General features: G+C 37.7%; 1 protein-coding gene across 2 annotated transcripts in view; it reads right to left on the bottom strand.

The window, feature by feature from the left end:
• Positions 1-697: 697 nt before the first annotated feature.
• Positions 698-20,458, bottom strand: part of Far1 (fatty acyl-CoA reductase 1) — a 57,066-nt gene continuing 37,305 nt past the window's right edge. Inside the window, exons 7-13 of one of the 2 annotated variants that reach the window (XM_051149247.1) lie at positions 20,230-20,274; positions 19,992-20,110; positions 19,346-19,413; positions 17,321-17,492; positions 9,176-9,305; positions 4,313-4,440; positions 698-2,416 (exon numbers count right to left, since the gene is read on the bottom strand). In XM_051149247.1, the coding sequence (XP_051005204.1) occupies positions 2,254-2,416; positions 4,313-4,440; positions 9,176-9,305; positions 17,321-17,492; positions 19,346-19,413; positions 19,992-20,110; positions 20,230-20,274 (825 nt within the window). In that variant the 3' untranslated portion in view covers positions 698-2,253. Of the gene's footprint in view, positions 2,417-4,312; positions 4,441-8,680; positions 9,306-16,848; positions 17,021-17,320; positions 17,493-19,345; positions 19,414-19,991; positions 20,111-20,229; positions 20,275-20,458 lie in introns of those variants that run through there. The other variant, XM_051149246.1, reaches the window with a different exon arrangement.

The raw sequence follows: 20,458 nt of genomic DNA, 5'->3' as shown, positions 1-20,458 counted from the left end.
GAAAGATAAGGGGGAAAACTCCAAATGGTTTGGAGAACAGTTTTGCCAAATGAGTTGAATGAAATAGATTTATTTTACAGGTTGTCCTATTGAATAATCTGTGTGGAAAATATAATCAAAACTCAAAACACTGTCTAGCAAATTACAAGAAGAATACGTTTCCAAACTCTTCAAATATGACTCGAATGCAAAGTATAGTTGGAGAGGATCAACAATGTCACATTTTATGCTCCATGCTAACTTCAAATTTGTAAATTCCAGGAGAAACATCATTTACTCATTACTTTTCTTTTGACAACAGAATTCTAAACACACAATATTAATTTGTGACCTCAGAACGCCCCTAGTTAGCACTTCTTTAAATTAAATTACAGAAGACACATGTCCTCTTCACTTCACAAACCTGCCCACATTGCACCTGATTCTTTCCTGAGACCCAAAGGCCATTTACCAGATTCTAGGTATATTTGGCAGATGTATAAAAATCATACAAAGGTTAGTGTGTTTTCATTACATCATGGAAATGTATTTGGAGACATGGAGTGAGTACTCAATGTATATTATATGGGCCACCTTAAATCAAAGGCATTATTTATTCCGTTTTCACACACTATCATGGTCTCTCATGCCTTATGTTGGCATGGTCCCAGACCAGGGACTTCAGTGTCACTCCAAAGAACACAGGTATTTGCATACATATTTCTTTTAAAATAACATTTACAAGTTTTACTACACAAAATGTGGCTTCATCACAGAAGCATTTGTTTTTCCTTTTCTAGATTTACACACCTGTATGGAAAAAGTTGGTTTCCTTTTACATTTTGCTTTTCCACAATAGTAAAATAAACGTCTTCTACATTGTATTTCAATTGACAAAACATTGAAATGTAAAGTTACATTTAATTTTCTGTACTGTGAACTTACCCCTTTAAGCACTTTCAAGATACACTGCTGTGATTTAAATGTAGTACAACTTGATCAGCTTAATTATAACAGTATTGTGCTGAACAAGCCACCAAAAATATAATAAAATTACTGTAACAAATTAGTAAGACTTGAAGGAAATTGTAATATATCAACAAACATACATCAATTTTCTTGCTATTGCTTGTTTCTATACTGCATGTCTTTCTAAAGCTAAAACAACATGCAAAGAAATGATGACTTGGAACTCATTCAACAGTTTGCTACTTTACATGGAAAAATCCTTTATTTAATTTTATACACATACTTATGCATTATTTTTTTAAAGGAATTCAGCTTTCAAGGTCAAAATTTGTATGTGCTGGCAAACACATAAGGACATTTTCTTAATGTTAAAAGCTGCAACTACCCTCCTTCATAATAATGCACGTTCAGATGGGCGAGTCCTGTGCAAACATTTGTAAGGGAGGGGAGAACACGTAAGATGGGTCCTTCCCCAGCCCCACCTCTACTCTAGTCTCAAGAAATCCTCTTTAAAATGAAAATACATCTCACCAACGTTCCGTTTGATTAAAATGTGGACTAGAAAAAATGTTTTCCTATTCTTTTGGTATTAACACAGTTTTACTGTGCATGTTTCCACTTTTCTTCAAGTGCACAGAGTATATACTGATACAAAGTCTCAAATTCATTAGTGTCTTTAAAATAGTATTTGGCCTTCTGATCATAAGAGCAACTGATTACTTACAAGAAAATTATATGCAACACACATTTAGTCAGAAAGAAAATTAGAACATGTCTTTGCATTTGATACCACCTATAACTTATTGGAAGCAAAAATACATGGCTGTCATCTTAGCAAAACTAAAACCCACCTCTTATCTGAATAAAGAAATCAACATTGAAGAATCAAATCAAATACTTAACTAATTTATCTAGGCCTCCTATCTGCAAACTTCTCATTGCACTGAATATTAGGACTGCATGTTAAGGCATGTTTTAACTAGTATGTTCCAGAACTGCACAGTTACACTGGCCAATGTTCCCATAGCCCCACGTCTGCCCTCTTCCTACCCTTTGTATTCCAAGGATTAAATGTTAAATCATAGTTTGGCTATTGCAGAGCTGAGCTGGCATACCACAGTGTGTTCACTAGATTTTTGAGCATAAACATTAAAATGTTACATAAAATGGACCATAATTTACTCCACGCTCCAATTTAAGATGGTTTAATGTCTTAACAAAAGGTGAGATGACTTAAGTACATTTTACATTTTGTGCATTTAGATCACCGTATGCATAGATGTTCTAATGCTAAATTCTTGGTCTTCAGTATCTCATAGTGCTGGATGCTCGGAAGTATGACAGAAATTTGTAACACAGACTAACCACAAAGTACCAGATGTTTCTTGCCATTTGTGATCTTGCAATAAAAATGCGCCAGATAAGTATCACAAGGATAGTATTGAAACCATAACGGATATTCCGCAACCTGAAAAGCAAGAGACACACTAAATATTTTCTAGAATAAAATTATTTTTGAATAGGAGTCAATTAACAGTTATCAATTTAATCAAAGTTCTAAGGGATCTTTCAACTTTCAACATTTAAAAACTAAAGTTATTTTAAGTTAGCACACGTCAAACATACCTGCCAAACATGACTGGACAGTAGCAAACAAATGCATTAGTCTAGCAACAGCGTATACAGCAACGTCTTTTTATATCCGTATCCCTGGACTACAGACTTAGCAAACAACAACTAAAGTGCCCGCCCTATGTGCCCACCCTGTGGTGCCCGCCCTATGTGCCCACCCTGTGGTGCCCGCCCTATGTGCCCACCCTGTGGTGGACATGAACAACTGTAACTGAAGCCAAGCATGGTGTCTCATATCTAGCTTCTGGGAGGCTGAATCTGAGCAGGAAGATCCTGAGTTTGAGGCCAGACTCAGCTACAGAATGAGAACCTGTCAGAAATACAGAGGGGTGAGGGAAATTTGGAAAGGGTAACAGGGAGGGAAGAAGGAAACAAACTAGAAGTAAAACAGACACATGTCTTGAATTCCTGGAGCTTCTATCTAATCTTAAAAAAAAAAAAAAATCACTGATAGCTAATAATAGTCCCTAGGCTCAAAAGCCAACCAACAAGTTCTCATCTAAAAGTTAAATACAGGACCTTTCTGCACTCAAAAGTCTGCAAGCATGTTACCTTGCTCATATTTCTAAACATTTCTGGTAGCTTCTTATGGTTGTCTAAAGAAATTTAAGCCTTCAGATAGGTACATTATAAATTCCAGTAACTTAATAATGCAGTACAAGACAGGACTGAGCAACAGAGATATAGACATAGATTTAAATAAGTACTCAAAACATCTATGTTCTAGTTTCCATCCCAGTTAGCAAACCTCAGTTTCCTCATCAAGAAATATGGCATTTTCAAGCTCTATAGTGCTGTGACCTTGGAAAGTGCATAGTATGAATCCCAGAAATCATTAAAAAAAAAAAGAAACTACAAAGAGATAACCTTAGCAGTACTCAAATCTCTGAATGATTACTACAGCTCATTTGACTCCTGTTTTCTGAGTTTGTTGTTTTAGTACAGCATTCAGGTACTACTTCTACTAAGAGACTAAGAAACCATTATTCTGTGCTATAAATTAAAAAAGACAACCACATAAAAGTAACTCTGGTTCAAAAAAAATTCATTTTCTGCTAATACTTTTACTTTTTCAATAGAAATTTAAAAGAAACAAATAAGTGATTTTTCAAAACTAAGTTCTATCCAAAATTCATGCTCAAGACTACACATACATTAATGAAGACATTAACCTGGTGGGGGTTTGTTGTTGCTGTTATTTGTTTGAGACAGGGTCTCTCTGTGTAACCTTGGTTGTCCTGGATTTGCTTTATAGACCAGGCTGGCCTTGAACTCACAGAGATCCACCTGCCTCTGCCTCCCCAGTGCTGGGATTATAGGCAAGAGCCACTGCACTCGGCTAAGATATTAAATTTTAGTAATCTTTCTTTATTTTATGTGTGTGGTTGTTTTGCCTGCATGTATGTCTGTGTACCGCACGTGTGCCTGGTGCCTGTGGGAGCCAAGAGATGGTATGGGGTACTCTAGAACTGAAGTGACAGTAGTTGTGGTAGACCATGCACACTGGGAATCAAACTCTGGTCCCCTGGAGAAGGAGCCAGGCTCTTAACCACCTAGCCATCCCTCCAGTCTTTTAAGAATCTTAAATAAATATCACACAGTTACAAACCCAAGGGCAAGCATTTTCTTAAATATAATACATTACTTTTATTCAGAATACTACTTCATCACAGCAAACTGTGTAATGTTTCATAAGGAAGAGAAAATGTGCATGGGGCCTATGCCAGCTTACTTGTTCAGATGCTTTCTAGCTGCAGGGAGGCCCGACATCTCTTCGTTCAGTACGTACTTCTTAGTCCCCATGCAGTAGTTCTCTATATATTCTGCCCAGTGTAGCTGCCGTACATCAATATTAAAGGTCTATGGTAAGGAAAAGAGATATTACCTTCCTAATTTTTTTGTGATTTGTCAAAAAATTTACTTTTTCTGAAGCATAATCCCAAATGAAAAGATTATAAATCATGTTAATATAGGATTACCTTTTCTATGGTCCATATAGATTTGTGTTCCTTACTACTTTACATATGAATTGATAGACATTTCAAGTTCCTTTCTATCTGCAACCTTCCTTCTTCCTATATATTATCTATAGCATAAAGATTAATTTTTGTAGAGAAAAATTTTGACATCAAGAGAAATCAAGCAGAGCATGATGGTACACACTTTAAAACCAGTATGCAGCAGACACAAAGGTCGCCTGTTTGAAGCCAGTCTCTGTGTAGTGGTTTGAATTAGAATCACCCCCATAGGCTCATATATTTGACTGCTTTTTAAAGGCCATACTGCTCTCTTTCTGCCTAAGAATCAGGCTGTAGCTCTCAGCAACTACCTCAGAGCCTGCCTACGAGCTACATGCTCCTGCGACAATGACAATGAACAAGACCCCAATTAAATGCTTACTTTTATAAGAGCTGCCTTGGCCATGGTGTCTCTTCACAGCCATAGAACAGTGACTTAGACAGTGTGCCACATAATGAGACCCTGTCTCAAACACCCACCACCACACACACAATAAATAAACAATAAAAAGCAAAACGTAGCCATGAATGCTGGCTTAGAATTTTAGTAACAGCTACTGTGTCACATGATAAAAAGTGTAGATAAATCTAGAAAAGCAAACTTTATAGAAGTGCTACTCAGGCAGTCAGGCATTTTTGTGAAATAACATGGAGATTATTCACTATAAACCATCATTCAAAAATAACAAATTCTAGAGGAGAAAATATTACAAACAAATTACTAAAATGAAAAGACAGTACCATGGCACCAACATGGATGGAGAACTGATTTTTCATAAAGGCGCTGCTATAAGAAGGCATCTATACATACACACATCGTGTGACTGGTGTCCCACAGGAGAGGAAAGAACAGAAGCAGTACCTAAGAACATGCTGCCTGCAAAAGTGTTCAAACACCAAGCACAGGTTTAAAGACCATGCCCACCATATATGCATAAACATTTAGGCATCTGAGAATAAGTCAGAAAAAGGACAGGTAAGATTACCTACAACACAAATACCAGATTGTTAACTACTTTCAATGGATGCAGTAGAAGCCAATAAACCAGATTTTCCAAGTGTTCAACAGATTACTAATGTTAACAATCCACACCAGTGTAAATATACTTGAAAAATAAGATATTTCCAGAATAAAAACTGGAGTGACCTGATATCACCCACAGTAGAGAAGTGCACTGAAGGGTATTCTTCAGGACCGAAGAGTGACTCCAGGTCCCAGGCTGCCCATGTCCGTCTTTGTGGGAGAAGAATGATGGTCCTGACAAATGTGAGAGTTTACTGCATAGACTGCACTGACTTTATTTGTGTCCCTTTCAAAGTACATGGTGGAAGCTTCATCTTCAACAGAAGTTTAGGGACAGAGGGACTATTAGGAGGTTATTTTGTGTTGCAGGATGTTTGATCACATTGTAAACGGGAAAAAACTGTTTCCTGTTGTGGTATTGCTCTGCCCTAGTGCATACCTTTAACCCAAGAGCTTTCTGTTTATTGTAAACAAATAGTTGTGGTGTGGCTCAAATCTAGCACACACCTTTAATCAAAGACCTTTCTGTAAATAGGATTAAATAAAATCAACAATAGGTCAAGAGGCAGAGCAAGCAACTAGATGACAGGAAGTGTGTGTAAGGCAGTGCAGAGGAAGGGCATTTCCCTTCTGGGATGTGGTGCAGCAGGGAAGTCAGCTGGGTGCCTTCTCTGCCTCCCTGAGCTGGCAGGCTTTCACCCAGCGTCTGGCTCCTGAGTCATTAGGGTAAAATTGAACATTTAGGATTTTGTTAAAAACAACAATCACATCATGAAATTTCTACCCTCATGAATGGATTAGTGACAATTAGTAGAAAATACATACTGATATCATGAAACACACACGCACACACACACGCGCGCACACACACGCACGCACACACGCACACGCGCGCACACACACACACACACACACACACACACGCACGCAGAGCGGATGTGAAGGGACGAGGAAATGAATGGGATTCAGGTGCATGAAAGCAGTGCAAAGCCCTGTGAAGAAGGAGCCCGTACACACTGGCACTTGGGACACGAATGTACTTAAGCCCTTGGGAAATATTTATTATAATAAATTAAATATATGAACAGACTATTCCCCATCAACTCAATTTCTAGGCATACACTCTACAGACATGTGTTCATATGGCATAAATAATGTTCACAGAACAATTAATCTTTACAGCCTCAAACTAGCAATATATAGCCATAAACATAAGAATGAAAAAATACTTTATAATACTGTTTGTGTAGACAGTCACAAAAGGGAACATTTATTTAGTGTTCAAGATAACTATTACCTCTGGGAGAACAGAGGAAAAGGTATGACAGACATCAAGGAATAGTACCATTCTAGGTTCCTCAGCTGAGTGCTTACTCTCTAACAATTATTAAGCAAAATAGGCTATATATTAACCCAAAAAGGAAGAGAATAAAAAAGGGGGAAATAAGGTAATGGATCAAAAAAAGCCACACATACACAAAAAATCCACCTAAAAATATCTGCACATAATGGTGAGGTATACAGTGTTTTTATTTTCAGTTTAGGGCAAACAGGATCAAGTATTCTGTGACCATTCTTTCTGCCAAAAAAACCAAAAAGGACATTTTTTTTTAATTTATTCATTTATTAAGTATACAGTGTTCTGCCTGCATGTACATCTGCAGGCCAGAAGAGGGCACAAGATCTCATTACAGATGGTTGTGAGCCACCATGTGGTTGCTGGGAATTGAACTCAGGACCTCTGGAAGAGCAGCCAGTGCTCTTAACCTCTGAGCGATCTCCCCAGCCCAAGGAAAATTCTTATAGAAAGCTTCAGCTTCAATCTATGTCCCCAAATTTCAATAAAACCTCAAGGAATATGAATTACAGGAAAATAAGTAATGATTAGCAAATCAAAAACATGGAAAGAGGTACCCTGAGTTAGACAGGGCACCTCATTTTCATGCTTTTGTTTTGCTAATTATTCTGCTCAAACAATAGAGTCAAACATTGCCTATCATTTAAATGTGAACTATCAGAGAAAAGATTTAGAACAACTATGAAGAAATGTCCAAGATATAGTTGAACTTTCTAAAGATGGAAGTATAAAAACTCAACGGAATGGTTTCTACACAGCTGACTGGCTGTTGCGCAATTTGAATAATTTTACACTTGAGTCAAACAGCAAAGACTTCAATTGATGTTAAAAGCCTGAAGACACCATCGTCTGCCACATTTTGTGAGGAGGAAAGACCGGAGAGAAAAAGCAACATTTGAAGAAACAAATGCTTAAGGAATTTCCAAAATTGCTGAAAAACACCCATCTACAGGCACAAAAAGCTCAAAGAAAGTTTCAGAACACCAAACATGTGGAAAACCTCAAAAAGAGTCAGCAAAACAAAACTGACTATTCAACTGAACAAAATAGAACATAAAATAATGTGATGAAAGTGTTTTTTTAAAAACTAAGTGAACTAAAGACTGACAATCAAAAGCTGGAAGTTCACTATGACTAGTCTCATACTAAGCCTAATTCTGGTGTTCTTAAGATACATGTCAGGCAGAAGGAAAGGGGTAATAAAGAGAAGCTCCAAGAGTGAAAATGGATGGAGGGAATGTCCCCTAATTGTGGGGCTTGCACTAGAGAACTACAGTAATATGAAAGCACACACGTGGCTACAAGGTATTGTCTCATCAGCATAAGGAGGAAGCAACTGAGAACAAGGCTCTAGGCCCCATCCTAGCATTCTGTACCCTAAAAGGACGTGACTGACCTATTTAACCTAAGACAACACACATGCTAAAATATATAAGGTAGCTTGGTCATAGTAGCACAGGCCTTTAATCCAGCACTGAGGAGGCATAACAGACAGATCTCTGTAAGTTTGAGGCTAGCCTGGTCTACAAAGTGAGTGCCATGACAGCCATAGTTATAGAGAGAGACATGAATTCAACAAAACAAAACAATTTGAGGTAACTTCGGAAGACAAATAGTTAATCTTTCTTTTTGCTTGTTTGGTTTGGTTTTTTGTTTGTTTGTTTTGCTTTTTCCAATACAAGATTTCACCTGTGTAGTCCTGGCTGTCCTGGACTGATTTGTAGACCAGGCTGGCCTGAACTCACAGAGACCCACCTGCCTCTCCCTCCCAAGTTCTGGGATTAAAGGTGTGTGCCACCACACCTGGCTAACAGTGTATCTTTCAAGTAAGCAGAGTGAAGTGACAAAGAGCATACAATTTTAAAAAAGCAACTGGAGTTTACTTCCCTCAACCCCCACGCCCAAATTTAGAGAAAACAAGGTATCCTGATCATAAAACCCACAAAGATGTTCGATTTCTCTTTGAACTCAACCTTACGGGAAGAGAGGATTAACAACTCAACTTGAAAAGCCTTTGGTATTTTCAAACACTATCAATTCTAAGACAAAGCAAATTTTATCTCCGTATATATAAGACTGAAACACTCAGAAAGCATAACCAGATGGACAACTTCCCCATGTGATGGTTATGGAAATGCCTCGGTTGCAGGCTGCTTTACTGCTCACATTTTCTAACTCAAAACAGAAAATACTTGCCTTTTTATCTTCAGGGTTCAGTTGGTTCATTAACATATTGACATTATCAGTATTCCAAACCCAAGAGTTACTTGTGAAATATTCAAGAAATACCATGGCTTTGTGAAGACGGGTGATTGTTTTCATCATCCTGTATTTCAAGAAAAATGAAGAGATTCATACAGTATAAAGAATAGGTAAAATCCCATTATCACCCAGGGTCCCAACCACTCACTCCCAAATGTAATTCAGTAAGTGTACCAAACCAGCAGAGAATCAGAATATTTCTGTATTCTGAGAGAATAATTTATAAATCCAAAATGGAAAAACAAGTTGGAAGCAGTAGAAAAGGGAATTTAATGTTGCCGGCACAAGGTTCCGCTGACACAGAATTAATTCTCAAACGATATGCAACACTCAAGTTTAAATTCAACTTTTCTGTATCTCACACTAAGCTAAAGAATCATTTAGTCTCCCTTTGCCTTTTAGCTAACCTGTACTTAGTGAGAGTCCATAACACAGATTCTAACTTTAGCAGCAGATATACAGAAATATTCCTTTGCCGTTTAGTCAACTCTATTAGAAAAATACAAGAGCTTTCTCTTCAACAGTGATTGGCGCCACTCCTGATTATTTGGATGTGCTGTGAAATCAGTGACTAATACTAAGTACTTTCTGAAATATTCTTCTCCTCAGGACTCACCCACGTCCTTCCTTAAAGAAACAAATCATTGTATTACTTCTTTGTTTCTTTTTAAAGGGCAAAGAATCTTAATATTATCTGTCATTTTATTTATTATCACTTGCCACAAGTCACTGATATCAAAGCACCAATCCAAGCAATAATTAAGAAGAAACTTTCTGAACCAAATAGACCCCAAAACACCAGAAAATAATTCATTAAGAAATAAAAGAATTCCATTTACATTCCCACAAGGATTAGCTGAAAGTATATAAAATTTATAAAGACTTAAAATTAAGGGCTTTAGAAATGGAGGACATGGGAGAAAATCAGAATATGAGAAATAACAAAGAAAATAAAAGCAGCATCATTAGCCAGAAAACTCTGATAACACATTCAATACATTTATAAAGAAACTCTCAATCCAAAGTAATTGCAGGGAACGAGGCAATACAGACAACGTAAAGAAAAACTACTTCGTTCACTAAAGAATCCCAGAACAAATCCTCCATTAAACATGAAAAGAATTATCAAATACCCAAAGCTATATCTAGAAATAAACCATATATATAAAACTTTGAGAAAGTCGTTTTAATAATTTTCTTAAAAAAAAGATTTATTTAAAGATGCAAATCTGTATCAATACAGTATCACAGGTAGTGTAATATATATTATTTTCCTCCGAAACATACAAAGTTCACATCACTTCCCACAGAGTATTCTACTAAAGCATTTTTCTCCCTCTTTCTTAACTGTCATTTTTGCCTAATTTCATGTGCAGACTCATTCAAGTGATGATATAGTTGCCCTTAAATCCACCTGTAATCCAGCCATTCAAAAAATATCTTGTTGGAGAACTGCCAGGAATGTGGTTTACAACTCAACCCTGTCTCCAAAAAAAGAGGTAAGGGGTTCGAAGATTTGAAAATTCATATACACGAAAATGTCACAGATGATATGATAAGGAAACCAAAGACATTTAAAACTGCACCATCACCCTGCTTCAGCACACCACAGAGTGAGCGCTTGTACCTGCTGAAGATGTGTTTATTCTTTCCTGTGTATGACAACCTCTAAAATAATCACAATTCACGATTTACAGTGAGGCCAGTTTTTTTTTTTTTTTTTTTTTTTTTTTTAAGACAGGGTTTCTCTGTGTAACCTTGGCTGTCCTGGACGTGCTTTGTAGACCAGGCTGACCTCGAACTCACAGAGATCAGCCTACCTATGCCTCCACTTCTGTCTATCCAAGTGCTGGGATTACAGGTGTGCACCACCAAGCCCATCTGATGCAAGATCTTAATGATATTCTAATCTAGGGTCTCTCAACCTTAGCTATCACAAACAAAAACATGCATGTACTAAGATACTTGGCAGCACCTATGGCCTTAGCATGGTGGGGGCTGAGGAGAAGCACAACTCTCCCCATTGTAACAACCCCAAATACTGACAAATGTCCCCAGGTGAGAATCACATAGATGAAAAATGTCATGTTCAGACATGCTAAGCTAAACAACAAAAAACAAGAAGCAACTTTTTAAAAGATGCTGCTTGTAACAATGATGCAATGTTAAGTGTGGAGTAATCTAATGATGATTCTATATATGTACCCTGGCCTCCATTTTAGCCAATCATCCATATATTAAAAAAAAGAACTTAAAATTATTTCAAAATACACAGCAAGTCAGATTTTTTATCTAGCTGACACTCAAAATCATATAAATAAGTAAACTGGATTGCATGAATGACAGTTTAATGTAGAATGAGGTATTATATTACGGTTATATAAGTTATAACATTTATTCACTCTTGACTAAGTAAATATCTGAAGAATAAACTGAGATACTAGTTAAGATGTGTACATTGCCTAAGTAAACTTTTATATCCCTTGTGCTTTTACTTACTAATTTACTTACTTACTTAAGACAGGGTTTTAATCATTCTGTGCTGGCCTGGAACTATGTAGCCCAGGCTAGCCTCAAACTTGTGGAAATCCTTCTGTTTCAGCTTCCTGAGTGCTCAAATTATAGTCTGCAGCACCATACCCTACTCCTTGTAGTTTTTATACTATACACTTACAGAGGTCTCAGGTTAGTCCTGCTTTGCTACAGGTACGACTATTGTCTCCCATCCTATAAGGTAATTTACACTCTTACCTAGACAAACTTCTCATCACAAGAGGGAACTATCTGTAAACATTAGAACGAGGTGATGACTTCAGAGGCTGGGTCAGAAAGGCACTCTGAGTAGTCTGCTTTGCTCGTGATCATACTCACCCTTGAAGACTTCAGTCACCTTGCATGCTGTCCAGTGACCCCTGAGGCTGTCATGCTGCAAGGAAGCTCAAACCAGACCATGTGCGGACAACACATGGGGAGTCTAACTCTCCATGAAGGGAGAAAGCTGCCTGGCTACTATGCACCTTTCCTCTCCCTTAATGAGTCTCTCTTTCCCTTAATGACTCTCTCTAGTGTACATGTCCTGGTCCCTGTCTGACCACAGCTTAAAGACCTTTAGCCAAAGCCATTGTCTAAAACCTTTTTAGAATTCCATACTCATAGAAATTGTGACACATAAAACAAACAAACAAAAACCCCTTGTCTTAGGCCACTATGGTTGTGGTGACTTGTCATACAAAAGACTAACACACACATTTTTAGTACTGGGAAGAAGTGGCAATAATTAAATTTGAAGTTTGTGGCATTTCAGAATTAGGTGGCAGACTCTATGATGGCCTTTGAGATCATTTACAGAAATCTGAAAGGGCCATGAAAAGAACATTAGAGGAAGCTTTACAGAGCTTGAAGCTATGGTAATACGGAAGATAACAAAAACTGGACCTATCTGCCTAAAATCTAATCTAGTCATGATTTCTTGAATGAAGATAAAGAAAGTGACCTGTCTGAATGACATTTGGAAAAAATGTAAAAGGCTAGTCAGATTCCCCACCCCCGCCCCCAGACAGGGTTTCTCTATGTAGCCTTGGCTGTCCTGGACTTGCTTTATAAACTAGGCTGGTCTCTAACTCACAGAGACCCATGCCTCTGCCTCTTGAGTGCTGGAATTACAGGCGTGCTACACCACACCCTAGTCAGGAATTCTTTAAAAGAATAATTTCTTACTGCAGCGCATATCTGTCCCTCATGCACACACATGCTAGTGTGGCTAGTATGCAAGTCCTGAGCTGTAGGCTCATCATGGCAGAACAGTACTAAGCAGAGCAAAGCTGTAGTGCCTTAGGAGCTGAAAAGCATGGAGCATATTTCACTGCACAGGAAATGCTAGATTCTTCTACTGATGCCACCCTTGCAATCAACAGTTAACCAGTTTGCTAAGAATGTATTAAAAGGAAGACAGTAGGTCATCCCTTTGGAGAGTAAAAGGCAGCAACAGGCTTGACAGCACACAGGGAGACAGGTGCTCACCTACTGTCAGACTATTTTGCCAAGTCTGTGAATACTAACAGATCCAATGTTGAAAAAGTGCAATTTTTGTATCTGGAATTCAGAAATTCTAGGTTGTATCCATCAGCTATTTAATAAATGAATATTTAAAAAAGATAATTTATGATCATAAATCAAGTCCAGTGTAGAGATATAAGATTCTTTAAGAATACATCATGGTACCTGACAAATAAACAAAACAAAAAGACAAACAAACAAACCAACAACCTTCCCCAGACTGTAAAGACACATCTCCTGTTCTCTACTGCTTGAAGGCAGGTTGTAGGAGGAAGAGTATCTACAGGCACTGTTCAACAGCAGCCTAGTGAGACCCAAGGAGAGCTTGTCTCAAAGAAATTCGTGGGTAGGCTCTGATCTATTTGATCCAAGTCCTTCTCTTAAGATTATCTTTATTGTCGACACAGTGGAAACTCCTAACTTTTAAAGCCACATGAATTTATGTCAAAAGGAGAATATACAAATGAAAATGTCTTTGTAACACAAGTCAGCAAATCCACCCTATTACTATTTTGTGAATAAAGTTTTATTGAAACAATCGTGTTCATTATTTATAAACTGTCTATGACTACTTTCTTTCTTTACCGCAGAGCAGAGGGGTAGCAACAGAACTATGTGCTTACAAGGCATAAATGTTTACAGCACGGCACTTTCTAAGAAGTGTCCCAACTCCTGTCCTGGGGTCTAACTTTTCATGGGCAGGAAGCAGAATGAGGAGGCTGTTCAGTCTTACTTACGCCTTTTTTATGGAAAAAGAAGGTTGAAGAATTCTCAGAGAGTAAGATTGGGTCCAGCTATTAACATGACCCTGACTTCAGCTGAGAATAGAGCATTTGCTGTACATCTCCCGTTTTCCCCTTTCTGACAACACTGCCTGAAGCCATTATCTCATGCCTCTCTCTACAGATGCAGTACACAGGCAGCTGCTAACTTGCTTTGTTTCCTAGGTCTTCATATGAGGACTGTCATCTGCAATATCATTTCCAAACAACTATACCTGCAACTGGACCAGATATAAATGGTAAAACTCTGACCTCTAGCTGATACGACAGCGATTTGTAGAAGACAGGATTAACTGCATTGTTCAAGACAGAACGTGAATTCTCTGGACCAGAAGGTTAATTATTACAGACTGTACTGCAGCCATTCCTCTCACTTGCTCATTTTCAGGGTCTGACTGCTCTCCAAAACACGCCCTTTTTCTTATACCTAAGAGGATTTGTGACTTGCTTGTAACTGTAAGAAAAGAGGTAAGCCAGGCATGATGGCATCTGACCATGATCCTGGCTCTCAATGCGAGGCTAGCCTGGGCTACGTGAGATCCTATCACAAAGAGCAAACTAGGCAAAAGTAATAATACAGACTTTTCTAGCTTCTACCTTACTCTACCACTTCAGCTGCCATGTAAAAGTCAATTCTTAAGAAGCAGCCACTAAGCCTTGGAAAGATCCTCCAGAGAGCAGTCCTAGCGAGAGGGACAGTACCTAGCCCTGGCTGATCGGGCCATCCTGCCAGCAGACTTCAGCTCTTTCAGCTCCAACTGGTCACGTGGAACATCTTAAAACTAAAACCACACAAACTGATTCCTCTGTAAATTCCTAACACCAAGACTTTTTAAAAGGAATAATGAAAGGATGACTGTTTTAACCTCTATATCTGAGATAACCTGTTACACAACAATATCTTCTCTGTATTCTTAGTAACTATGGATGGTAGGGTCTTTCTTTTTATAATAATTATTTTGAAGTTTACTGAGCTCCCAGCTGTGGTGGTCACCTTCACTGAGCCTGAACAAGATAAACGCAGTCAGCATTCTGACAGGGACAGGGAAAGTTTCATCTGCCCCCACCCGTGGCTAAAATACTGTTGGTAATCTGACAGCAGCCCGGGAAGGAAGACTCAGGGTTTCTTTAGGGTTGTGGTCTGGGCAGGTCCAATATGCTCCAGTGGATGGCTCCACACTCAAGCTGTAAGTTGAAAGCATAAATTGGGCACAGTGGATCATTTTTTTTAAAATGTAAGCCAGGTGGTGGGACACGCTTTTAATCCCAGCATTTGGGAGGCAAAGGCGGGTCAATCTCCAAGATCAAGAACAGCATGGTCTACAAATCAAGTTCCAGGACAGCCAGGGCTACACATAGAAACACTGTCTCAAAAAAAACCCAACATCCTGCCACCCAAAAATATAAAAGTGTGTACACAAAGAGCTCGGATGTATATGATTCAAAATATACTGACTTCCTATATAAAATTCTCAGTTAATAAAAATTAACTTTTAATTAACCCATTCTCTTTGTAAGTTACTATAATGTATTAAATCTATTTTAATTGTGGAGGGGAATAGGGTGAAAGAGGGATGGGGGAACGGGAAGATACAAGTTAGGGGATAACAACTGAGATGTAATCTGAATAAATAACTTATATAAAAAAATCTATTTAACTTTTTGGAACCAGTTTTGTCTTTTCTGCCCTAATTATAGCAACTTTACTAAGATAAATATGCATTAACATCCATCACTAGTTTCACCCGATTTTTAGCCATGAAAACAATGCCAGCATAACAAAATTATTGCAAAGCATTCTAAAAACTTGAAATGTTTGTTTTGTAGGTTGTTCCATTCAAACCCCTCCCCCCCACTTCAATAGTGAACATATAATGAGAAACATCCTGAACTATCCAACCTACCAGAAGTTTGTACGGTTATTCAGATCCTGAGATACTGTAACTAGCAAATATCTCACTTTTTCCCCCCCCGGCAATTGATGAAGTCCTGAAATCATCATCTTCTTTATACATAAATGCTCAAATCCTGAACTTGCCAATCAAAGGTGCCAATGTAGTTTTAAAAAATAGACATTTTGTAATATATTTCACTAATTATGTGGTAAAGACAGTAGGAGAAGTTTGTAGGGTTTCAGTGAAAAGAAAAGATATTATAACTCTAAGAAAACAGCAAGTTTTCTGTTTATCCACTTGGAAAAACTAAGACAAATTTTGTTTGTAGGGTTTCGGTGAAAAGAAAAGAAGAAAGAAAAGATATTACAACTCTAAGAAAACAGCAAGTTTTCTGTTTGTCAACTTTGAAAAACTAGGACATTAGTCAACAACTGAAATTACCATATTATAAGCTGAATAGGTAGCTAAGATGTTTCAAGTAATTTTCTAGAAGCATCCTATATTTTTCATTTAAAGTTGAACCATCTACTTTAAAGCAAAATATTTTACCCTGAGTCCCCTGTGAAACTCACCCTTAGACTTTTAAGGGAGAGGGGAAAGGGAATCAATTTCAGCTTATAATAACAATGACAATCCTGAGGCAGGACATTTCCTATTATCAGGGATCTTGGAGAATCAGTGACCTGACAAGATGAGGCCCATTCCTGGCCTCCAAACATCTCTAATGTCTAGGAAGTGTCCTGGCACCTTGATTGTGATTGTGCTTCATCAGGTTAGTAATTCTAAAGGTAAGCTCATGCTAGAGACATGGTGTCTCTCCAGCAAGCTTCCGCCACCTTACCAATACAGAGTGTATCACTGCTATTCTTCTTACCACGGTTTCTGACCTGTCAACCTGAGTGCAAGATCGAGCAATAATGCAGGCACTGTATGTCTGACACCCTTCCAATAATGAAGCATTAGGTTGTTGGAACAGAACTTAACATTGGGGTGCCTGAATACTTGGTTTAAAGGATTCATCTTGAAGGAATGATTTAGATAATCTCCTGTAGGAAAAATAAGCGTTAAAGCATTTTGAATATTATTTGTTATTCAGAAAAGTGCCTAAGATTGACCTAGATTTGAACATGACAGTAACTTACCATCCCAACATTTAAACAAATAAGAGTGACTTACAACACTACCTTTGCTTTTCTGACACTGTCTTATTCAAGAGTCTTCTCATTCACAGAAGACCTTAAGCCTTATCACAAGCACGAACAGATACAGTTAATATGCATTTCAGTGTTAAGCATGGGTTGTTTAACAGTCAGAGGAACAGAGAAGACAGAGCTAGTCACCATTACCTTGGGCTTCTTCCAGTCATCCTGAGGTAGATATCATACAGGAGTGCTGGGGCCTTATGGCTAACAGCAATCCAGTAATGATATAAGAGGTGATTGGAGGTTAGATTTACATTGGGCCGTCTGAAGGCCTGTTCGAGAGGATTCCTCTTGAAAGTGGAAATTACATGGTATTCTGAGGAAGAAAAGTTGTGTAACAGCTTTGATAATAACCATGTAATGAAGTTTTGAGAAAAAAAAAAACCATGTTTGTACAATATAAAATATTTTACCAAAGATTCATTCAGAGTTCATTCATTTAAAAAACAAGCTTTTCTACTCTCCATAGCTAAGAGAATATGGGTATTAAACTGCTGATTCCAAGGAGCTTAAAAACTGCCAGTATTTTAATTAAATGAAGGAATTTTTACTAAAATTCACTCTGAAAATCTTAATGTTTTACCTAGGTCAGTTTATAATGTCACTCTCTATATTTCACCTCTCACGATAGCTTCTTTCTTTCTGTTCCTCTTTCCAGATTCTTATTACTGTACTTACTTAAAAAAGAAAAGGAAAATCATCATTCTTTGTTTATGAATGATTTAGTTACTCAGATTAACATACATCATACAAGCTTAAAACAACCCAAAATTAACCTCTGCTATAGTTTATTTAGGTTATTCAACATCAACACAATCAAACTTGGTATCTGCTATGTTAATATTTTCTGAAAATGTATACTTAGGTATTCACTCAATAATATTGAATTTAATTTTTCACAAAACTCTGTGGCACAACAAAAGTCTATAAAAATCTCACTCACTTAAGATGCTTCAATATCCCTGACGGACCATGACTTAAAATACTGTGAAATCACGCTTAGAGCTTTTTCTTTATATACTCCAACAGTCAATCTTTAAATTTAAATGCAAATGCCACAGAAAATTGTAGGACAAATGTCATGTAAGATTACTTTAAGGTAGCTAGGTGAGGTGGTACATGCCTGTAATTCCAACACTTGGGAGGCTGAGACAGGAGGATGGATAGTTTGAGGTCAGCCTAGATGATATTGCAAGTTCTAGGCAATCTGAGCTATATAGTGAGACTTTTGTCTTAAATAAACAAGCAAACAAAGAAAAAAAGCAAAGCAGAAACAAGGGCTAGAAATGGAATAGCAAAGTGCTTGCCTAGCATACACAAGGCTTTGTGGGTGGGCAGGAAGAGGCAGTTTGATTCTCAGCACCAATCTACTTTTTAACAAAATTATTCTTTAAGGACAGCAAAAATTCAACTAGAAATAAAATAGATCTATTACAAAAAGTAGTGTCATTAATATATTTACATTTGACTCACTTGATAATTTATATTCACAAGTTTCATTTTAGAACTAGTTAACAGATGTGCTACATGCCACAGATCTTTGACTTTAGCAGAGTGTATCTTAGCAAAATGTATCCTGTTTCCTAACTCCTTCACTTGTAACTCTGGAGACCAACTGATTCACCTACAGGTGCAAATAATAGTAACCAGAGACTGGCAACATCAGGCCTGAGTGTTGCTCATTAGTTGGGGGAATGGGGGGCTGAGGGGTGGGGTGGGGACTGTCCCCAAGCTACAGGTAGTCTATATGGATGCTGCAGATGACAAGAGAACACACCTAGGGCCTGACTAGGTGAGTGGATACATACGTCAAGCTATTCTTTTTGTTTGTTTGTTGTTGCTTTCCGAGACAGGGTTTCTCTGTGTAGCCTTGGCTGTCCTGGACTCTCTTTTTAGACCAGGCTGGCCTCGAACTCACAGAGAGGCCTCTGCCTCTCGAGTTCTGGGATTAAAGGCGTGCACCACTGTGCCTTGCTCATCAGGCTAGTCTTTTATTGGGAAATATTAATGATGGACCAACAAGGTACGGCTGTTAGTTATTCTAAAACAGCAACTAAAATAAGAATATCGTTGTAACTCAGTGGCTCTAATACCTCATGAGTATTCTAACATTAAAAATTCAGTGACCACTTTATGTTCTAACATTCAAAAACATAGATAAAATCATACCAACTTCCCCCCAGTGGAAAGGATTAGTGCTGCCTGTTGTGCAATTATATACCATGATGTTTCTTGGTCTGCAAAGACAAAGATGAAAGCAAAGAAACATTAAGAGGAAGCCAAGTGTCTAAGCCAAGACTTATGTACTATCAAAGTAAGAAGACATGATGATGAGTAACTTTTCTCTGTTATATAAAAGGTACCCTTAAGGGATTATTTCTTAAATGTTTAGGCATTAGCTATAAATGCTACTATTACTGTCTAAAAGAATGCTCATAGGTTGATTATGGCTGTTCTAGTGTGTCATGGTTGACATAAAGCATTTCTTGTGAATTTCAACTTGAACTCATACTAAGTTTAGTTTGGCTTAAATCACCCTTCATGAGGATTTCTATCCCCCTCCCCAAGCCCCCATTTTTAGTTCCTAACAAACCTATAAATACATGAAAATAGACATTATTTATTCATTACCACTGGTGGGTCTACATGGTATTGCCTCTGCTGTACAAGCTCTTAAGAGTGGGCAGTGGTATTTCTTTTATCTTAACGGGTCACTTTACCAATACAGCACAATCAGGACTAAGGGATGAAGATCAGAAGCTCCTTTTTCCTCAGTTACTACACAGGTAATAAGCAACATCGTCGCCTCATATACCTATTAACTCCGGAATACCAGGCTGCAGCAAGGCTCGTGTTGACAACTACATCTACAGGAACAAGATCTGCAAGGGCATTGTTGGAGGCACGCATTGTTCGAAGAATTCCTTTCCCTGCCTTTGTTGAAATTAAAAACAACACCTTAAGATACAAAGCCAAAACCTGTATAAATGCACATAATATACAAAGATACAGGAAATTTTATAAAAGAAGTAAATCATAAAAAGTTTATTTACCGCAATGAAGAGACCACTTGGTCCATTAAAGTTATCAATCCATCCCTAATGTCAAAAATTAAAGGGAAAAAAGAAGAGATTAAAAACATCACTGAAGTCGATTTATTATTGGAAAGTGCCAACTCCATATGTAAACTTTGTAGTTTTTTTCTTAAAGCCAATGAAAGATCTATATTCCATGCAGAATATTGTTCTTAGCCCCTGAATATGTTCCATAAAGTTTCATCTG

The sequence above is a fragment of the Acomys russatus genome, chromosome 7 (genome assembly GCF_903995435.1).
Source record: "Acomys russatus chromosome 7, mAcoRus1.1, whole genome shotgun sequence".
Lineage (NCBI taxonomy): Eukaryota > Metazoa > Chordata > Mammalia > Rodentia > Muridae > Acomys > Acomys russatus.
The sequence above is the reverse complement of the archived record's forward strand: the minus strand, read 5'-3'. Positions and strand labels throughout refer to the sequence as shown.